Here is a 22,781-nt window from a genome sequence, read left to right on the forward strand (position 1 = left end):
GTGAATATGTGGAATTTGTTGCCACAGGCAGCTGTGGAGGCCAAGTCTTTTGGTATATTTATGGTAGAGGTTGATAGATTCTTGATTGGTCAGGACATGAAGGGATATGGGGAGAAGGCAGAAGATTGGGGCTGAGAGGAAAATTGGATCAGCCATGATGAAATGGCGAAGCAGACTCGATGGGCCAAATGGCCTAATTCTGCTCCTTTATCTTATGGTCTAATATCACGCACATTACTGGGGGTAAAATTATTTAAGTGCCTAACATATTTGTCTAGAGCACCAAATCATTTATTTTCTCATTGATCAGTTTAATCCAAACCAATTTCTTTAATTTTCTTTGTTAATATTTCTTTAACCAGCAAACATTTGTAACAGTTTATAAAGCCTTTTGTTTAATGGATGTTGGTTAGTTTGGAATTCAATCAAGTTGCAGCTGGAGTACTTTAGATTCCTCTCAGAATGTTAGCGGCTAAATGGGGTCCAGAGTCTGGGGACATGGCTTTCTCTGTACTAGTTTAATGAAGCATGCATGAGCTCCAGCTACAATCAGTATTTCAAACAATTGCAGATCTAACATCTCCAATGGTTTTAGTAATTTTGGCATTAGTTAAATACAAACTGGGAGTTGCACCTTTATTTTGGTCAATTAATGTTAAAGGTTAATGAATAATTCTGGATTGAACACTTTGGAAAAAAAATTGCAGTTGGAAGCAGTTTTATAGTTAATAACGAAAATACAATTTAAGAAGAATCCAGTGGGGAAAAGCAGCTGTCCATAACATATACAAAGAGGCCATTACGTTTATTACTTTATGGATATATGGAGTGAAGGAAATATATACTTTTCCATTAAAGTATGTGGAGGAAGGAGAAGATGGTAGTGCGACGCAGCGCGCGTGGCCTCTCCAGTGAATGATATCGTATATGTAAGAAGGATGCCTTGCACAATTCTGATTTGATGGAGACAGACTTGAGAAGCACGGAGGAACATCTGAAGAAACTTCTGAAATGCCCGCTTCGCTGCTGCTGCTACTGTGCGATCGAGAATCTCCGGAGGGAAGGCCGCAAATCCTCGGCTTTGCCTGTTGCTGGCGGCCAGGGTTGGGGTCGAAGCGCTCGGCAGAGATGGTGCTCGGTGCTCGGTGTCAGAGGGCTGGTTGGAGGCTCGAAGTTTTCGGACTCGAAGCTTCCAGGATGCTGCATCGGCAAGTTTGCGGCGCTGGAAGCTCATGGCAGGGAGAGTTTTCTTCCTTCTCCCGTCTGTGTGAGATGATGGGACTTTCGAGAGACTTTGAGACTTTTTTTTAACCATGCCCATGGTCTGTTCTTCATCAAATTACGGTATTGCTTGCACTGTTGTAACTATATGTTATAATTATGTGGTTTTTGTCAGTTTTTCAGTTTTGGTCTGTCTTGTGTTTCTGTGATATCACACTGGAGGAACACTGTATCATTTCTTAATGCATGCATTACTGAATGACAATAAAAGAGGACTGCGTGTCCTCATAGTCTAATCTGATCTAATCTAATTAAGGTGAAAAAATGAACTGATAGTTCCTGTGCTCTGTTTCCTAAAGGATGACATCTTACACCTGCTTCAATACCTGATGCTTTGAATGCCCTGAATATTTTCACAGAATATTCACAACTGGATTATCTGTTTAATTAAAGTTTGATAATTCTTGCATCACAATAAGCTTATGTGCTCAGGGTTCTGTGGATTTTGAATCCCACAACCTACTGACTCAGGTGAACATCTAAGTGTCATTTGTTAACCTGAGCAGGTGTGCTACTAGTCCACACCAAGTCCTCAGATAACCCCAGTTGTTGTACATCAACTTCCTGCAAACACCAGTGTGGTAATGAGCAGATAACTGTCTGGAAATGCATTTCAGGTCAATAGCACTAAACTCACTGTCAGCAAGTTCAAGTTTACTGTCATCTGACTGTACATATATAAAACGAGATGAAACAATGTTCCTCTGAACCACTGTGCACCCACAAAACATTCAAAAAAAGCACATAAAATTAAATATTACCACAAATAACCTAATAGAATATCATTCAAAATGTAGGCAATAAACAGTAAACAGCTCGTTGATAGAGTGGCAAGAATCAATGGTGGCAGGATATTCATTTCTTTCACAGCCTGTGGAAAGAAGCTATTACCCAGTCTGGCAGTCCTAGTCTTGGTGCTCATACACCTCTTTCCTGATGGTAGTGGGTCAAAGAGATTGTGGGATGAACGGCAGGGATCCTCAACAATGCTTAGGCCTTTCTTCTACAACACTCCCGATAAAAGTCACAAATGGCAGGATGGAGACCGCGTTGGTCGTCTCTTGCAGTTTTTACTGTCCGCTGTAGGATCATGCAGGCCAATGCCTTGCAGCATCCATACAATACAATGATGCAGCCAGACAGGACAATCATGATGGTGCTCCTGTAGAAAGTTACCAGAATGGTGCTGGGAGCCTTGCATGCCTTAATCTCCTCAGAAGGTGCAGATGCTGCTGTGCCTTCTTAACTAATGAGGAGGTGTTGTGGGTCCAGGTAAGATCATCCATTATGAGCATACCAAAAGACTATGTGGTCTTCACTCTCTCCATGGTAGGGCCATTGATGTGCAGTCCAAAGTGGCTGACCTGCATCTTCCTGAAGATCACAACCATCTCTTTTGCCTTGTCCACATTGAAACTCAGGTTGTTTTTTTTACAAAGTTTGACAAGCCTCTCTATCTTATTTCTGTATGCCAATGCATCATTTTTGCCAATGAGACCAACACTGTTGTATCATTTGCAGACTTGATGATGCTAGATGGTAAGGAAACATCCACTAACTCTCCTTTGTCTATCCTGTCTGTGATTTCCTCGAAGAATTCCAACACATTTGTATGGCAAGAATTTCTGTTGAGGAAACTATGCTGACTTTGGTCTATTTTATCATTTGTCTCCAAGTACCTGGAAACCTCATCCTTAATAATAGAGTCCAAAATCTTCCCAACCACTGAAATCTGGTTAAGTAGCCAATAATTTCCGTTCTTTTGCCTTCCTCCGTTCTTAAAGAGTGGAGTGACATTTGTAATTTTCCTGTCCTCTGGAACCATGCCAGAACCTAGTGATTCTTGAAAGATCATTACTTATGCCTCCACCCTCTGTTCAGCTACCACTTTCAGAACCTTGGGGTGTAGTCCATCTGGTCCAGGTGACTTCTCTCCCTTCAGGGTTTTCAGCTTCCCAAGCCCCTTCTCCATAGTAATAGCAACAACATGCACTTCTGTCCCCGGCGCTCTCGAATTTCTGGCATACTATTAGTGTCTTCCACAATGATGACTGACCCAAAATATTTATTAAGTAGGTCCACCATTTCTTAGTCCTCTATTACTACCTCTCTAGCTTCATTTTCCAGCAGTCGATAGATATCCATTCTTACGGCTGTTATTCTTTAAGTATCTGAAATAACTTTTGGTATCCTCTGTTGTATTATTGACTAGCTTATCTTCGAATTTCATTTTTTCTCTTTATGGTTTTCCATTGCCTTCTGTTGGCTTTTAAAAGCTTCCCAATCCTCTAACTTCTACAGTATTATATGCTCTCTCTTTTTCTTTTATGCTGTCTTTGACTTCCTTGTCAGCCAGGGTTGATTCGTCCTTCTTTGGAATACTTCTTCATCTTTAGGATATACCTATCCTGCGCTTTCTGAATTGCTCCCAGAAACTCCTGCCTCCGTCATCGCTGCTAGTACTGTCTCTCCTTCCAATTAACTTTGGCCAGCTCCCCTCTCATGCCTCTGTAATTCCCTTTACTCCACTGTAATATTGATACATCTAACTTTATCTTCTCTCTCTCAAACTGCAGGGTGAATTTTTGACCACTGACTCCTTTGGGGTCCTTTATCTTTAGGTGCTTTATCTAATCTAGTTTATTACAGGAGGAAATAGGTTCAATGGTACCTTTCAAAACTGAGCTCCTACTTGAATTGGGGAGAAAAAATTTGGATGACGAGTGAAAAATTATTGATTCTTTCATAGCTTTTCTTCTCAATAAATCAGAAAAAAATCTGTTCAGTTATCAGAAAATCAGACATGCACTATGTAACACTGAAAATAACATAAAATTTTACTCCAAAAACCCCAGCTTTGTTGTGTGAAGTGCCATTATGATCCCTTCTGGAAAATTTAAATCTATATTTTTCAGTTAATTTTGACTTTACATATGATCTCTCAAAGTGCTGTGCCTGCATGCTTTTGATTCTTTCTGGACCCTACTCACAATGCCTTCTGATTGCTTGTTTATCTTTTCTGATCAAAATAATTCAGTTCTTATTTTCTTCATTTTAAATGTTGAGAAGTTCGATATCCCTGAGTCAGTTACAAGACAACAGAGAGCACTGAAAAAAAAGTGTTGTAGCAGTAGAAGACGCTTACCTTTATTGTTTTCACTGATAAATAAATGGAGGTTATTGCATGAGAAGTGGTTCAAATCCGAATTATTGCTGTTCATGCTTGTAAGCAGAATTAGCAGTCTGCAGTCTCCCTGTAGGATTCACTGGCCTATTTTTGTCCATTGCAGAATGTGATGAGTACAACGAAAATATTAGATTTGCCTCATAAATTAAACTCCTTTTTTGTCTGTTGATCCAGCTGACTTGCTGTTTGAATAATCATCAATTAGAACTATCACTGCAATATTCTGCTCAATTTCAGAGCTTTCTCTGTGATCGATTCTGAAATACAAAAAGAGTCATCATGCACTTCAGTGGAGGCTTGATTTCATTCCAATTGTGTTTCTGGGCAGAATGGAAACAAAAGAACATACTTGATATATTTTCCCCCAGATTATATTCTGAGTTCCTTCTGTAATTACATTAAAGTTATGGTCATGTCTGAAAATCTGAAGAAATTTTGTTAAACTCAATAGGATCAGTCAATTGAAATAATCTTTTCTTTTTTTTGTAATTTATTTTTTTATTGAAGTTCATCATCAGACAAATATTCCCATAAGATGTATTTCAGATACTGTACATGATTTCAAGTTTTCTGGCCCCTATCATCTCATTTTTGCTATGGATGTCCAATCTCTATACACTTCCAACACCCACCAGGAAGGACTCAAAGCTCTTTGTTTCTTTCTGGACACCAGATCCAACCACTCCACCTCCACTCTGCTCCACCTAGCAGAACTTGTCCTCATGCTTAATAATTTCTCCTTTGGCTCCTCCCACTTCCTTCAAACAAAAGGTGTAGCCATGGGCACTCACATGGGTCCCAGCTATGCCTGCCTATTTGTCAACTACGTGGCACAGTCTGTGTTCCTAGCCTACCCTGGAGGCCATCCTGCACTTCCCCTATGCTACATCAATGACTGTATTGGTGCTGCTTCCTGCACCCATGCTGGACTCGTTGACTTCATCCACTTTGCTTCCAACATCCACCCTACCCTCAAATTTACCCGGTCCATTTCCGACACCCTCCTCCCCTTTCTCAATCTCACTGTTTCTGTCTCTGGAGACAGCTTATCTACTGATGTCTATTAAAAACCCACAGACTCTCACAGCTACCTGGACTATACCTCTTCCCCCGTTACTTGAAAAAATGCCATCCCCCTTCTCTCAGTTCCTCCGTCTCCACTGCAACTGCTCTCAGGATTAGGCTTTTCATTCTAGAACAAAGAACATGTCCTCTTTCTTCAAAGAAAGGGGCTTCCCTTCCTCTACCATCAACACTGCCCCTACACCTCCTCCCTCACTACCACTTAGGGCCCCAAACAGTCCTTTCAGGTGAAGCGACACTTCACCTCTGTATCTGTTGAGGTCATATATTGTGTCTGGTATTGCTGGTACAGCCATTTGTATATCGGTGAGACCCGACATAGACTGGGAGTCCACTTCTCTGAGCACCTATGCTCTGTCTGCCAGAAAAAGCAGGATCTCCCAGTGGCCACCCATCTTAATTCCACTTTCCATTCCCATTCTGCTATGTCTATCCATGGCCTCCTCCACTGTCATGATGAAACCACACTTAGGTTGGAGGAACAACACCTTATATTCCATCTGGGTAGCCTCCAACCTGATGGCATGAAGATTGATTTCTCGAACTTCCGGTACCCACCATTCCTCATTCCCATTTCCCTCTCTCCCCTTACCTCTTTTCTTTAAAAAGCCTACCTCTGGTGCTCCTCCCCACTTCTCTTTCTTCCATAGCCTTCAGTTCTCTCCTATTAGACTCCCCCTTCTCCAGCCCTGTATCTCTTTCGCCAATCAACTTCCAGATCTTTACTTCATCCCTCTCCCCTCCCGGTATCACCTATCACCTTGTACTTCTCCCTCCCCTCCCCCCATCTTTTAATTCTACCCCTCATCTTTTTTCTCCAGTCATGCTGAAGAGTCTCGGCCAAACCGGCAACTATATTCTTTTCCGTAGATGCTACCTGGCCTGCTGAGCTCCTCCAGTATCCGGTGTGTGTTGCTTGGATTTTCAGCATCTCCAGGTTTTCTCTTGTCTATGATAGGATCAGTAGTTCTACTTTAATAGACCACTAAGTTGAAGAAAATTATGATGATCTTACCACAAAGGATAACTGCATACTTTCTCTTGTCAGACAGTTGTAAAAACAAAATAGAAAGACACTAAATACCAGTTTGCTTTGCATTCCATCCCTATCCAAGGCAATAGTAAAGATGGGCGTGATTGTAATGTGATTCAAGACAATCACAGAAGGTGATGTCAGAGCTAGATTTTGTTTTAACAAAGTGGTGGCTGTGTGGAATGTGCTGCAAGAGCTGGCGGTAGAGGCTTATACATGAGGGACATTTAAGAGACTCTTAGATAGGCAAATGGATGAAAGAAAAATGGAGAGCCGTATGGGAGGGAAGGATTAGATTAGGCTGAGAGGAGGCACAACATTATAGGTTGAAGGGCCTGTACTGTTCTATGTTCTATTTAATGTCACATGGCACAATAAGTCTACCGAGACCCACAGAAATCATCGAGGGAAAGATCAAAGTATATATATGCCACATATGCAAACCTGAGATTCATTTTTGCAGGCATACTCCATAAATTCACAATAGAATAATAACCATAATAGAATCAATGAAAGGCGACACCAACTGGGCATTCAACCAGGGTGCAAAAGACAACAAACTGAGCAAGTACAAAAATAAAGAAATAATAGGAATAAATAAACAAGCAACAAATATCAAGAGCATAAGATGAAGAGTCCTTGATAGTGAATTCATAGGTTTTGGGAACATTTTAGTGATGAGGCAAGTGAAGTTGAGTGAAGTTATTTCCTTTGGTTCAAAAGCCTGATGGTTGAGGGCTAATAACTGTTCCTGAATCCTGAGGCTCCTATGCCTTCTTCCTGGTAGTAGTGGTGAGACAAGAGCATGAGCTGAGTGGTGGGAGTCCCTGATGATGGATGCTGCTTTCCTGCAACAATGCTCCATGTAGATGTGCTCAATAGTGGGAGGGGGGTCTTTATCTGTGATGGACTGTGCTATATCTACTACATTTTGTTGGAGTTTCCATTCAAGGGCATTGGTGTTTCCGTACCAGGCTGTGATGCAGCCAGTCAATATATTGTCCACCACACATCTATAGAAGTTTAAGTGTCACACTGAATCTTCGCAAACTACTAAGGAAATAGAGGTGCTGCCATACTTACTTCGTAATGGCAGTTACATGCTGGGCCCAGGACAGGTCCTCTGAAATGATAACACCGAGGAGTTTAAAGTCACTGACCCTCTCCACCTCTCATCCTCTGATGAGGACTGGCTTTTGGACCTCTGTTTCCCTCCTCCTGAAGACAATTATCAGCTCTTGCTGACATTGAGTAAGAGGTTGTTGTTAATGTACCACACAGCCAGAATTTCAATCTCCCTCCTATATGCTGATTCATCACCACCTTTGTTTGTTTCAGTTTATGACAATGGTATCATCCGCAAACTTGAAAATGGCATTGGAGCTGTGCTTGGCCAAACGGCCATAAGTGTAAAACAAGTAGAGAAGGGAGCTAAGCACACAGCCTTGTAGTGCATCTGTGCGATGGAGACTGTGGAAGAGATATTGTCGCCGATCTGAACTGACTGGGGTCTGCAAGTGAGGATATCGAGGATCCAATTGCACAATGAATTATTGAGGCCAAAGTCTTGAAGCTTATTAATTGGTTTGGATGAGTTCATATGCCGCCACAGAGGTGGAAAGTTATTAACACGAGAGATTCTGCAATGCTAGAAATCTGCAGGGGCATGATGAGAGCATCCTGACTGGTTGCATCACTGTCTGGTAGGTGAACTGTACTTCCCTTAATCACAGGATTCTGCAGAGAGTGGTGCGGACAGCCCAGCGCATCTGTGGTTGTGAAGAGGACAGTTACAAGGACAGGTGTGTTAAAAGGGCCTGTAGGATCGTTGGGGACCCGAGCCATCCCAACCACAATCTATTCCAACTGCTACCATCTGGGAAGTGGTACCGCAGCATAAAAGCCAGGACCAACAGGCTCTGGGACAGCTACTTCCACCAGGCCATCAGACTGATGATTTCACGCTAAACTTAAGTGTACTCTATATTACATTGACTGTTCTATTTATTATAAATTATTATAAGTTTTATGATTGCACATTGCACATTTAATTGGAGACATAACATAAAGATTTTTATTCCTCATGTATGTGAAGGATGTAAGAAAGAAAGTCAATTCAATTCAATTCACAGATCCAGATGGAACTCAGCAGGTCAGGCAGCAACTACGGAGTAGAATAAATATTTATGTTTCAGGCTGACACTTCATTAGGAGGAAATTTTGAATGTTTATTCCCCTTCATGGATGCTACTTGACCTGCTGAGTTCCTCCAGCATTTTGCTTGTGCTGTAGATGGAGAATTTACTTCTTGTGTTGAATAAATTTGGATTATAAAGTCAGTGTCAATAATAGTAGACATGAAACTAGCTGGTTGGCATAAAAACGTCTGCTTCACCAGAGACAGCTTATCCTCCAATGTCTATCATAAACCAACGGACTACTTAAGTTGGAGGAACAACACCTTATATTCCATTTGGGTAGCTTCCAACCCGAGGGCATAAAAATTGATTTCTCAAGCTTCCAGTAATGCCTCCACTCCCCCACTTCACCATTTCCCAACCCCTTGTCCCTCTCTCATGTTATCTCCTTGCCCACCCAGCGCCTCTCTCCGGTGCTTCTCTCCCCATCGCGCCCCCTCCCCACCTTTCTTCTATCTTCCATGGCCTTGTATCTCCTTCACCAATCAACTTCCTAGCTCCTTGCTTCATCTCCAAGTTTCACCTATCACCTTGCATTTCTCTCTCCCCTCCCCCCACCTTTCAAATCTGCTCCTCAGCCTTTTCTCTCCAGCCCTGCTGAAGGGTTTCGTCCTGAAATGTCGACTGTACATTTTTCCATAGATGCTGCCCAGCCTGCTGAGTTCCTCCAGCATTTTGTGTGGATTGCTTGGAGTACTGTGTTCAGTCCTGGTCACCTCACTACAGGATACTATAGATACTATACTGTAGATACCACAGAGAGGGTGTAGAGGAGATTTACAAGGACGTTGCCTGGACTGGAGAGCGTGCCTTATGAGACTAGGTTGAGGGAACTTTGCCTTTTCTCCTTGGAGCAACAGAGGATGAGAGGTGATGTGATGGGGATGTATAAGATGATGAGAGGCATTGATCATGTGGATAGCCAGAGGCTTTTTCTTGGGGCTCTAATGACTAACATGAGGGGGCGTAGTTTTAAGGTGCTTGGAAGTAGGTAGAGAGGGGATGTCAGGGGTAAGTTTTTCACTCAGAGAATGGTGGGTGCATGGAATGCGCTGCTAGTGATGATGGTAGAGGCAGATACAATAGGGTATTTTAAGAGACTTTGAGATAGGTACATGGAGCTTAGGAAAATAGAGGGCTGTGCGGTAGGGAAATACTGGGCAGTTTTTACAGTCGCTTACATGGTCAGCACAATATTGTGGGCCGAAGGGCCTGTAATATTTCTATGTTCTATGACTACCATATGAACACCGCAAACATCCTGGGGTAATTATGGATGGATATTATATGCTGGCCTTGTCAGCAATGTATTGATCCAGTGAGTGAAAGAAAGATAAAACATGATGGCTATGAAGCTACACACACAAAACGCTGGAGGAACTCATCTATGGAAGGGAATAAACAGTTAATGTTTCTGGCTGAGTCCTTTGATCAGGAATGCAAAGGAAGGTGGAAGATACTAGAATAAGAAGGTGGGGGGGAGGGGAAGGAGTACAAACTCACAGATGATAGGTGAAGCCAGGTGGTTGGGGGAGGGCTTTGAAGTAAGAAGCTGGGAGGTGATAGGTGGAAAAGGTAAAGGGCTAAAGGAGCAGGAATCTGATAGGAGAGCAGAGTGGACCATGGGAGGAAGACAGAAAGGAGTGGCACTGGGGAAGGTGATAAGCAGGTGAGAAGAAGAGGTAAGGGGGAAATGCAGAAGGAGGAGGAGGAAAATTTACTGGATGTTGGAGAAATTGATGTTTATGCCATCAGGTTGAATGGTTCCTAGCTGTAATATAAGCTGTTGCTCCTCCAACCTGAGAGTGGCTTCATCATGGTATAAGGGGACTGACATGTCGGAATGGGAATGACCACTGGAAAAGCTTGCTTTTTGAGGATGGAGCAAAGGTGCTCGACAAACCCGTGTCCATTTTACATCGGGTCTCACATTGTAGAGAAGGCAGCGTGGTGAGTGCCAGATACAGTAGAGAACTCCATAGATGTGCAGTGAAGTGTTACCTCACCTGGAAAGACTGATGGGCAATGAATGGAGGTGATGGAGGAGGTGAATGGGCAGGTATAGCACTTCTGCCTCTTGCAGTGATAAGTACCAGGAGGGAGATTAGGGTGGAGGGATGAGCAGACAAGGGAATCATGGAAGATTCTTGTGGAAAGCAGAAAGTGGGAAGGCGAGAGGTATAGGTACATTTGATAGTAGGGTCCCTTTGAAGATAGTGGAAGTTGCAGAGAACGGTATGTTGAATATGGAGGCTCCTAGATGCTGCCTGACCTGCTGAGTTCCTCCAGCATTGATTTCTAGCATCTGCACAACCTCCTGTGTTTATGCCTGTCAAGCTGTTATAATGCAGCCAAAAGTAGTGCAGCCAAGATATAAACTGTCAGTGGTAAAGTTTTATATGATTTTTTTTCCCAATAGACAATACTGACCAACAAAATGGCTTTAATCACTGTAAATTTATTTAAACCATTTATTTTAGCAGCTCCAGTCGTGTTTTTATCTTTTAAGTAATAATATGAATTTAAGACCCAGAGATTTTCACAGATTAACAACTGTGTTCAAAGCTTTCAGATGTCTAGTGATTATTCTACTGTGTTGTGAATTTTCAACAAAGGAATTGGAAATGTTTGTAAAAAAAAAAAAATATTTCGAACAACAAAATACCAGCAATGCTGAATATGTGAAATGATTGAAATCGCTGGAAAACTCAGTAGGTCAGGCAATATCTGTGACAAAGCATATTTAAAGTTTCAGCTTGATTCCTTTCTTTAGAATGCTTTGCCAATGAACGGTTATCAACCTGAAATATTCCCTCTGTTTCATTCTCTTCAGGTGCAGTCTGACCTGCAAAATATTGCCAGCTTTTCCTGTTCTAGTTGCAAATGTTGTTTCCTTTGTCAGCAAATTCGGAACACTATGATCTTAAAATGAAGGAACAGCGACTGTGTATCTGTCATAGATTAATGAATGGAAGCTTTTTCTAAAATTAGGCAAATTCTTAAAGCCACTTTAGAAACAAATGTTCTTCTGATGGCTCAATCTGTAACCTCCGTACCATGTATTACTGAGCAGTAAGCAATGTTCCCTGTGTTTTTTTTGAACCTGCGCAGACCAACCATTACTCTGAATGTTTCATGGCCTGAAGACTGCACAGCACTTTAATAAAACGAAGGCTATGTGCATGGGAGCATTTCAGTTACGGCGCAACTACACACCTGAACAACTCAAATGGAACAGTGGTTGCAAGGTGTGATCCCTAGGTTGGGATATTAATAATATTAATATTAAAGAGGATATCAAAAGTTTCATCAGATAGATAAAGTGTAAAAAAAGAGGTGAGAGTGGTTATCGGACCACTGGAAAACAATGCTGGAAATGGTGGATGAACTGTATAAGTATTTTGCATCAGTCTGCACTGTGGAAGACACTAGCAGTGTGGTGGAAGTTCCAGGGGTCAGGGGTTATGAGTATTCTTGAGAATTCTTGAGAAACTGAAAGGTCTGAAGGTGGATAATCACCTGGGCCAGATGGTGTACACCCCAGGGTTCTGCAGGAGGTGGCTAAAGAGATTGTGGAGGCATTAGCAATGATCTTTCAAGAATCACTAGATTCTGGTATGGTTCTGGACGAGTGGAAAATTACAAATGTCAACCCATTCTTCAAGAAGGGAGAGAGGCAGAAGAAAGGATAGGCCAGTTAGTCAGACCTCTGTGGTTGGGAAAATGTTGGAGTCAATTATTAAGGATGAGCTGTCCGGGTACTTGGAGGCACATGATAAAATAGGCCATTTTCCTCAAGGGAAAATTTTGCCCGACAAATCTGTTGGAATTCTTTGAAGAAATAACAAGCAAGATAGAGAAAGGAGAATCGCTTGATGTTGTGTACTTGGATTTTCAGAAGGGCTTTGACAAGGTGCCACACATGAGGCTGCTTAATAAGCTATGAGCCCATGGTATTACAGGAAAACTTCTAGCATGGATAAAACCGAGACTGATTGGCAGGAGGCAAAGAGTGAGAATAAAGGAAACCTTTTCTGGTTGGTTGCCAGTGAATAGTGGTGTTCCACAGGGGTCTGTGTTGGGATCGATTTGATTTGAATGATGGAGTTGATGACTTTGTTGCAATATTTGCAGATGATATGAAGATTGATGGAGGGGCAGGTAGTTTTGAGCAGGTAGAGAGGCTACAGAAGGACAGACAGATTAGGAGAATGAAGTGGCAGAGGAGTACAATGTTGGGAAGTGTTTTTCATGCACTTTGGTAGAATAAATGAAAGGGTAGACTATTTTCTAAATGGAAAGAAAATTTTAAAAACTGAGGCACAAATGCATTTGGTAGTCCTTGTGCAGGACCCCTAAAGGTTAATTTACAGGTTAAGGTGGTGGTGAGGAAGGCAAATGTGATGTTAGTATTCATTTAGGGAGGACAAGAATATAAAAACAAGGATGCAATGTTGAGACTTTATAAAGGACTGGTGAGGCCTTGCTTGGAATGGTGTGAACAGTCTTGGGCCCCTTTTCTTAGAAAGGATGTGCTGAAGCTGGAGGGGATTCAAAGGAGGTTCACAAAATGATTCCAGGATTGAATGGCTTGTCGTATGAGCAGTGTTTGATGGCTTGGGGCCTGTATTCATTGGAATTCAGAAGAATGAGGGGTGACCTCATTAAAACCTATCAAATGGTGAAAGGCCATGTTAGAGTGGACGTGGAGAGGATGTTTTCTATGGTGGGAAAGTCTAAGACCAGAAGACCCAGCCTGAGAATAGAGGGGCGTTCTCTTTAAAACAAAGATGAGGAGGAATTTCTTTAGCCAGAGAGTGATGAATCTGTGGAATTCTTTGCCACAGGCAGCTGTGGAGGCCAAGTTAAGGCAGAGGTTGATAGATTCGTGATTGGTCAGGGCATGAAGGAATATGGGGAGAAGGCAGGAGATTGGGGATGAGAGGGAAATGGATCAACCATGATGAAATGGCGGTGCAGACTCGATGGGCCAAATGGCCTAATTCTGCTCCTATATCTTATCGTCTTATTAACAACACAAATAGCTTCTTTGTCATTTTAAAAGTTGATGGATTTATGTTGGCAAGTCTCAACTTATGCCTGGTCGGTGTGTTATTATGTGTGTACATAATAAATAACTTCAGTTCCCAATGTGCAATGCCGGCAGTTCACCCGGAACCAGAAGTGACACTGGGGAGCAGGTTGCACGTGCTCAGGTCGAGCTGAAGCCATGAACTGTTCGTAGAGGATCGTATTCAGCTGGAAGCCATTAACTGTCAATAGATATGTGCTTGCATTTTACCCACAGTTTGTCTTTATTAAGAACAAACATAACAGTTGGGTAATCACAATCAAATCAGTAAATGGTCACAACAGTTACCTCGGTGGTTCTAGTTTAGAAAGAGGAGAAATAATACAGATTGTTTGCCACTTGACTCTACTGCATGCCAGATTAAAATAGTATCATGTCAAGTAATCAGCTTGGAATTTCACTGATTATGTTCACACAGAATACAAGCAGATGAAAGTCATATTACATGAAATCTGCCCTCTGAAATATTGATCAAGAGGCCTGGTTTGGGGTTTGTAATCTCACAGCTTGATTCCCATCAAGTTGTAAAGATACTGTCAGTATCACTCACCCAGCTATGTAGCAGATTTGAAATTAACAGTGTCCATACCCCACTTTCATTGTTTTAACCTTGTCCAAATGTACAGTTGTTCGAGTTGATCAAGCCTTGGCAACAAGAGGAGAGAGTTCTATCTTCCTTGCAAAATCGCAATTTGTAAAGCAACATCAAAAAGGGCAAACTCATCAAAATTTAACTGGACAGTCATTCAGGGAAGACATCCTGACTGCATAGATGTGTTTTCAGCCAGAATTAGACAAGAATTATTCATCCTGGAAAATACAAATAGCTGTATTCAAATTGGTGTCTAGCCATAGGGATTGCTGGGATGCCTCATGTACTCTTGCATTTAAAGTTCTGACCTAACTTTTTCAGTTGTTTCCTTGCTCTCCTATCTCCAAAAGTCTAGCAGTTGATTTGATTATCTTATTTTACCATCTTGGTTACCTCCAAGTTGTCCTTGTATTCCTTTTAATCCTTTCAAAGATGCAGTACACATTAGTCTTCACAATATGATTTTGCAGATTCATTTGATTCTGCAAGTTAAAGAACTTGTTTAATTTATGTTTTTATCATAACTGTTGCAAATCTGATGCTATACTCCTGTGACGCTGCTGCAAGCAAGATTTTCATTGCACCTGTGTAATCAGGCACTTGTGCATATGACAGTAAACTCAACTTTGACTTTGGTGACATTGAATGTAATCTCCAATTTATTATCATTGCACCAGAGAGTAAGTCTCCTCTGTGCCAGTGTTGCTTAATTTTGCAAACTGAATGCAAGTGCTCCAACTGTCCAGCAGATTTCCAACTCCGAGAACAAGTGGAAAATCTTATGCGGCATCAATTACCATTCACAACTGTAGACAATCGGTTTGGAGTGCATATAAATACGAACTGCATATTTGAAACATAGTTTGCTTTATCAAAAATGAGTGTGTTTCCAGTCAAGGCACTCAGCCCTAGTGCAGATAGACAGAGAGCTTCTCTAAAAACCAACAGAAGTCTAGTATGTCTTTTATAAAGGTTAGTGCTTTGATTTACTGAAGCTTGTTCCAAGCAGATATTAATGGTTCATCTTCAGCCCCTGTTTATTTCAGAAATACATCTTGTGATAATATTGGTCCTGTTTTTGTGATGTTCCTTAGAATATTTGTGCAATCTCCTATAGTTCTTTCATATCTTGAAAAGCATTTCTGAGGATGCTTTACATTCTTTGATGCCTGTTGTTCTATTTACAGCTATCCATGAATTTCCAAGTGATCTATTTACCAATAAGGAAAGGCAACATGGAGGAGTATTACTTCATATAGCAGGGGTAAGTAAAATTACACAGATTTTCTTTTGGAATTGTCTTGTCTTTTGCCTGTTACACAGCTGGCATTTAGGGCAGCAATGAAGTTCCTCCATTGGTGCTCAGAGCCTCTTTCATTGTGTCAGTAGCTTCGTCTTGGTTTTCACTACTGTCAGTCATGTAAGCCCCAGGTGAAAACTCAGTAATACCATCACACTCAGATGTAGAAGGAGTCTTCATTTCTCTTTCCGTAACAATTTTGTTTTACCACTCAGGGTTGTTAGCTCTGAGCTGAACCCCGAACCTGGAGGACCAGTGGACCACTCTTAATTATCCTCTACCCTTCGACCTGTTTGGCATGCGTGAACCTGCTGAGAGCTAGAGCACAAAGCCCTGACCTGAATTGGGTAATTGAAGAAAAATGAGCTGTGAGAGACCTGAGGGAGGTTAAAGGGCCTACTCCTGTTTCTATTAAATTTTTTAATTGCTCTGCTGCATTATCTAGCTCCTTTCTAAATCTCACTCTGCTGAATGTTCTCTTCACATTTTTAAGATATGTGGAATTATTTGCACATTTATTTAACTGTGTAGCTAACCTGTTAAAATTTCTATTCATACAATTCTTTCCATGGTCCACATCAGTACCAATGACATGAGTAGGAGAGGTGATGAGGTCCTGCAAAGTGAGTTCAAGGAGTTAGGTGCTAAGCTAAAGGACAGGACCTCCAGTGTTGTGATCTCAAAATTGCTACCTGTGCCGTGAGACCAGAAATAGAAAGATCATACAAGTTTAACATGTGTCTAAGGAGATGGTGCAGGAGAAAGGGTTTTAGATTTTTAGATCATGGGCTCTCTTCCCTGATATCCTAGTGAGAAGGTTTGCTAGTGCAGCACAAGGTGGTGGGGAAGGGGTGGTTTAAGCTAGAGTTGCAGGGGGACGGGAATCAGAGCTCCAGGGAAGATAGTGGAGTAGCTGTGGAGAAAGATGGTGTTAAACCTACATACAAAGTCAGGAATTGAAAGGTGGGACTAGTGATCTGAGTTATGTATATTTGAATGCAAGGAGTATTGCAGGAAAGAGATGGATGGGAAAGAGTTTGTCAAATGCATTCAGGAAGGTTTCCTTAATCAGTACATAGAGGTACTAGATCTCCTATTAGGGAATGAGACAGGGCAGGTGACAGATATTTGTATCGGGGAACACTTTGCATCTTGTGATCATAATGCCATTAGTTTCAAGATAATTATGAAGAAGGATAAGTCTAGTCCTTAGGTTGAGATTCTAAATTGGACAAAGGCCAATTTTCGTGGTATCAGATAGGATCTGACAAGCGTGGATTGGGACAGGTTATTTTCTGGGAAAGGTGCACTTGGTAAGTGGGAGGCCTTCAGAAGTGAAATTTTGAGAGTACAGAGTTTGTATGTTCCTGTCAGAAGAAAAGGCAAGGATAATAGGGAACCTTGGCTTTCAAGAGATATTTAGGCCATGGTTAAGAAAAGGAAGGAGGTGCAGAGCGGGTATAGGCCGGCAGGAGCAAATGAGGTACTTGAAGAGTATAAGAATTGCAAAAGGACAATTATGAAGGAAATCAGGAGGACTAAAAGAAGGCAAAAGGTAGGCTTAGCAGACAAGGAAAAGGAGAACTATAAGGATTCTATAGATATATTAAGAGCGCAAGGATTGCAAGGGACAAAATTGGTCTTCTGGAAGATCAAAGTGATAATCTATGCATGGAATCGAAAGAGATAGAGAAACCTTAAATGTATTTTTTGCATCTGTGTTTACTTAGGAAATGGACACACAGTCAATAGATGTGAGGCAAAGCAGCAGTGGGGTCATGGACCCAATACAGATTATAAAGGAGGAGGTTTTCACTGTCTTGTGGCAAATTAGGTGGAACAAATGCCCAAAGTCTGACAAGATGTTCCCTTGGACCCTATAGGAGGCTAATGAAGAAATTGCAGGGGCCCTAGCTGAGATATTTAAAATGTCTTTAGTCACGAGAGAGGTGCTGGAGGATTAGAGGATAGCTAATGTTGTCCTATTGCTTAAAAAAGGCTCTATGAATAAGCCAGGAAATTATAAACCAGTGAGCCTGACATTAGTAGTGGCTAAGTTATTGGAAACTATTTTAAGGGAGCGGAAATATAAGTATTTGGATAGATGGGGACTGATTAAGAGCACAAGGATGGCTTTGTGTATTGTAGGTCGTGTCTAACCAATCTTATAGAGTTTTTTGAGGAAGTTACCAGAAAAGTCAATAAAGGCAAGGCATGGACTTTACCAAGGCCTTTGAACAGAGTCTCTCATGGGAGGTTGGTCAAGAAGGTTCAGTCGCCTAGCATTCAAGATGAAGGTAGATGTGGCAATCTAGATCAGTAAATTTGTAGACGACACCAAGATTGGGGGCCTAGTGGACAGGAAGGAAAATTATCATAATTTGCAGCAGGATATGGACCAGCTGGGAAATGCACTGAAAAATAGCAGATGGAATTTAATGCAGACAAGTGTGAAGTGTTGCACTTTGGGAGGACAGAGCTCTGTAGGACTTACACTGTGAGTAGCAGGGCATTGAGGACTGCAGTAGAACAGAGGGATCAGTGTATACAGATGCATAATTCCTTGAGAGTGGTGTCACAGGTAGATAAAGGTTGTAAAGAAAGCTTTTGGCACATTGGCCATCATATATCAAAGTATTGAGTACAGACAACACACATAAAAGTTGCTGGTGAATGCAGCAGGCCAGGCAGCATCTCTAGGCAGAGGTACATAGAACCATAGAAACTACAGCACAGAAACAGGCCCTTTGGCCCTTCTTGGCTGTGCCAAACCATTTTCTGCCTAGTCCCACTGACCTGCACATGGACCATATCCCTCCATACACCTCCCATCCATGTATCTGTCCAATTTATTCCTAAATGTTAAAAAGGAACCCGCATTTACCACCTCGTCTGGCAGCTCATTCCATACTCCCACCACTCTGTGTGAAGAAGCCCCCCCTAATATTCCCTTTAAACTTTTCCCCCCTCACCTTTAACCCATGTCCTCTAGTTTTTTTCTCCCCTTGCCTCAGTGGAAAAAGCCTGCTTGCATTCACTCTATCTATACCCATCATAATTTTATATACCTCTATCAAATCTTCCCTCATTCTTCTACGCTCCAGGAAATAAAGTCCTAACCTATTCAACCTTTCTCTGTAACTGAGTTTCTCAGGTCCCGGCAACATCCTTGTAAACCTTCTCTGCACTCTTTCAACCTTATTTATATCCTTCCTGTAATTTGGTGACCAAAACTGAACACAATACTCCAGATTCGGCCTCACCAATGCCTTATACAACCTCATCATAACATTCCAGCTCTTATACTCAATACTTTGATTAATAAAGGCCAAAGTACCAAAAGCTCTCTTTACGACCCTATCTACCTGTGATGACACTTTTAGGGAATTTTGCATCTGTATTCCCAGATCCCACTGTTCCACTGCACTCCTCAGTGCCTTACCATTAACCCTGTATGTTCTACGTTGGTTTGTCCTTCCAACGTGCAATACCTCACACTTGTCAGTATTAAACTCCATCTGCCATTTTTCAGCCCATTTTTCCATCTGGTCCAAGTCCCTCTGCAGGCTCTGAAAACCTTCCTCACTGTCTACTACACCTCCAATCTTTGTATCATCAGCAAACTTGCTGATCCAATTTACCACATTATCATCCAGATCACTGATGTAGATGACAAATAACAATGGACCCAGCACTGATCCCTGTGGCACACCACTAGTCACAGGCCTCCACTCAGAGAAGCAATTCTCTACCACCACTCTCTGGCTTCTTCCATCGAGCCAATGTCTAATCCAATTTACCACCTCTCCATGTATACCTAGCGACTGAATTTTCCTAACTAACCTCCCATGCAGGACCTTGTCAAAGGCCTTACTGAAGTCCATGTAGACAATATCCACTGCCTTCCCTTCATCCACTTTCCTGGTAACCTCCTCGAAAAACTCCAACAGATTGGTCAAACATGACCTACCACGCACAAAGCCATGTTGACTCTCCCTAATAAGCCCTTGCCTATCCAAATGCTTGTAGATTCTGTCTCTTAGTACTCCCTCCAATAACTTACCTACTACTGACGTTAAACTCACCGGCCTATAATTTCCCGGATTACTTTTCGATCCTTTTTTAAACAACGGAACAACATGAGCCACTCTCCAATCCTCCGGCACTTCACCCGTAGACAGCGACATTTTAAATATTTCTGCCAGGGCCCCCGCAATTTCAACACTAGTCTCCTTCAAGGTCCGAGGGAACACCCTGTCAGGTCCCGGGGATTTATCCACTTTAATTTTCCTGAAGACAGCAAGCACCTCCTCCTTTTCAATCTGTACAGTTTCCATGGTCTCACTATTTGATTCCCTCAGTTCCATAGCTTTCATGCCAGCTTCCTTAGTAAATACAGATGCAAAAGACCTATTTAAGATCTCCCCCATTTCCTTTGGTTCCGCACAAAGCCGACCACTCTGATCTTCAAGAGGACCAATTTTATCCCTTACAATCCTTTTGCTCTTGATATACTTGTAAAAGCTCTTTGGATTATCCTTCACTTTGACTGCCAAGGCAATCTCATGTCTTCTTTTTGCCCTCTTGATTTCTTTCTTAAGTATTTTCTTGCATTTCTTATACTCCTCAAGCACCTGATTTACCCCCTGTTTCCTATACATTTTATACAACTCCCTCTTCTTCTTTATCAGAGTTGCAATATCCCTTGAGAACCAAGGTTCCTTATTCCTATTCAATTTGCCTTTACTAGCACTTCTTCAGTTAGTCCTGACGAAGGGTCTCGGCCCCAAACGTCGACTGTACCTCTTCCTAGAGGTGCTGCCTGGCCTGCTGCGTTCACCAGCCACTTTTATGTGTGTTGCTTGAAATTCTAGCATCTGCAGATTTCCTCGTGATTGAGTACAGGCTTTGGGAAGTTATGTGGAAGTTGTATAAGACACTGGTGAGGCCTGATTTGGAGTATGGTGTGAAGTTTTGATCATCTACCTGCAGGAAAGATGTCAATAAGATTGAAAGAGTGCAGAAAAAATTTACAGGGATGTTGCCGGGGTTTGAAGGCCTGAGGACTTCAGTTATAGGGAAAGGTTGAATAGGTTAGGACTTTAATACCTGGAGCTTAGGGGTATGGGGATAAATGCAAGTTGGCCTTTTCATCTGAGGTTGGGTGAGACTACAACTAAAGGTCATGGGTTAAGGGTGAATGGTGAAATGTTTAAGAGGAACATAAGTGGGAACATCTTCACTCAGAGTGTGGTGAGAGTGTGGAACAAGCTACCAGTGCAAAGGATGGATATAGGTTTGATTTCAATATTTAAGAGCAATTTGGATATGTTTGTGGATGTGAGGGGTATGGAGGGCTGTGGTCCAGGTACAGGTCAGTGGGACTAGGCATATTAACGGTTCGGCACAGACTAGATGGACTGAAGGGCCTGTTTCTGTGCTGTAGTGTTCTATGACTCTATAATCCTTGTGTTATCAGAGAAAGTGATCAGTTTACAGTCGTTTGTGATATCTCAGGTGACAAACAAAACCCTGTATCCATAACATTGCTGGTTTTCTGAGGCTCTCACCAGCTGTGTACTAAAACCATAAAATTGAGGAATTGTGAGTGATTATTCAAGGCACTTGTGGGCGAGGCATCAGCAGGACAGGCAATCCACGTTTCCGAGACTGCACTCCATTGAGCGTGTGCTCATAAACCCTTTAGCCTTCATTGTGCTTAAGTGCTTTTAGGGTGTGCATACATGTTCTTATTTATACCGCCAGCTTTCCTGTGAGGATGGCATATTGGCGTAACAGTGCAATCCCTTCACAGTGCCAGTGATCGCTGATGGGGATTCAACTCCTTCCACTGTCTGTAATAAGTTTGTATGTTCTCCCCATGACTCTGTGGGTTCCTCTGGGAGCTCCGGTTTTCTCTTGCATTCCAAAGACATGCAGTTAGGATTTCTGAGTTGGAGGCATGCTACATTGGCAGTGAAAGTGTGGCGATAATTTCAGATTGTCCCCAGTACATCGCAAACGACAATGCATAATGTCGCATTTCACTGTATGGTTAAACGTTTCAATGTGCATGTGACAAATAAAATGGTTCAATGGTTTCATTTAATATCAGAGAACGTATACAATATACAACCTGGAATTCTTACTCTCCGCAGACATCCTCGAAACAGAGGGGAAAAAAAACCCAAGCAGTGAATGAGAGAAAAGGCTAGAACCCCAAATCTGTCACTCCCCCCGTTCCCCCACTTGCTTCAGCAGAGACAGCTAATCTCTCTCTCTGAAATTATTACATATTGCATAGATTCGTAAGCATAAATTTTACATGCATACAAACTGTTTGCTTATTTTCCCCTTTGTTGTAAGTCTTCCAAAGTGGCTGCATCTCAGGGCAAACAGAGAGCTTTATTTTTATGTTTCTTTAATGGAAAAAGGCATAACCTCGGGTCTCTCACATTTAGCAGGAAGGCAGACTTGGAACAACTGGTGGTTCATATGAGGTTCCTGAAGATTGTTATAGCAGTGGGTGGTAATGAGGACATGCTCCCAGTGGTGTGTGCCTCAAATAGCCTCTGGTGGCCAAGTCCACCACCTGGCTTTCACGTGTGGCTTTGCTACTAAGCCCAGCAGAATTGTTTCTATTGATAGGAGAAGGGACAAAGGTGGGTTACTGGTGCCTTAAAACCAGTTGATTCGGGCAAATGGGGCTCATCAGCCATGGTTGACAGCTCACCTTGGAGAAGGAAAACTCTGATCTCAAACCTCCCCTGCCTTGCGGCTATATCCACTCATGGGGAAGGCTTGAGGGAAAAAGGAGTCCCTAAGGCAGTCCTACGTTGAGTTCAACACCAACTGGCAACTCCTGCGACTCTGCTGGTACCAAACTGTATTGGTCTCTGCTGTTGCTTTGGGCTCATCAGATGCCTGGAGAGGGGGAGCTTGCTACATGGGCAATAGCTTGCTCTCCATATTATACTGCCTGCCTAGGCTTGCTATCTAGACAGCTAGGACGCAT

At 42.2% G+C, this 22,781-nt stretch overlaps 1 protein-coding gene across 1 annotated transcript in view; it reads left to right on the forward strand.

Annotated features, from left to right (window-relative positions):
- Positions 1–22,781, forward strand: part of slc24a4b (solute carrier family 24 member 4b) — a 348,425-nt gene that overhangs the window by 187,440 nt on the left and 138,204 nt on the right. Inside the window, 1 exon segment of the mRNA XM_072251318.1 lies at positions 15,654–15,730. Within this exon segment, the coding sequence (XP_072107419.1) occupies positions 15,654–15,730 (77 nt within the window).

This window comes from Mobula birostris, chromosome 1, assembly GCF_030028105.1.
Source record: "Mobula birostris isolate sMobBir1 chromosome 1, sMobBir1.hap1, whole genome shotgun sequence".
In the NCBI taxonomy this organism is placed as follows: domain Eukaryota; kingdom Metazoa; phylum Chordata; class Chondrichthyes; order Myliobatiformes; family Myliobatidae; genus Mobula; species Mobula birostris.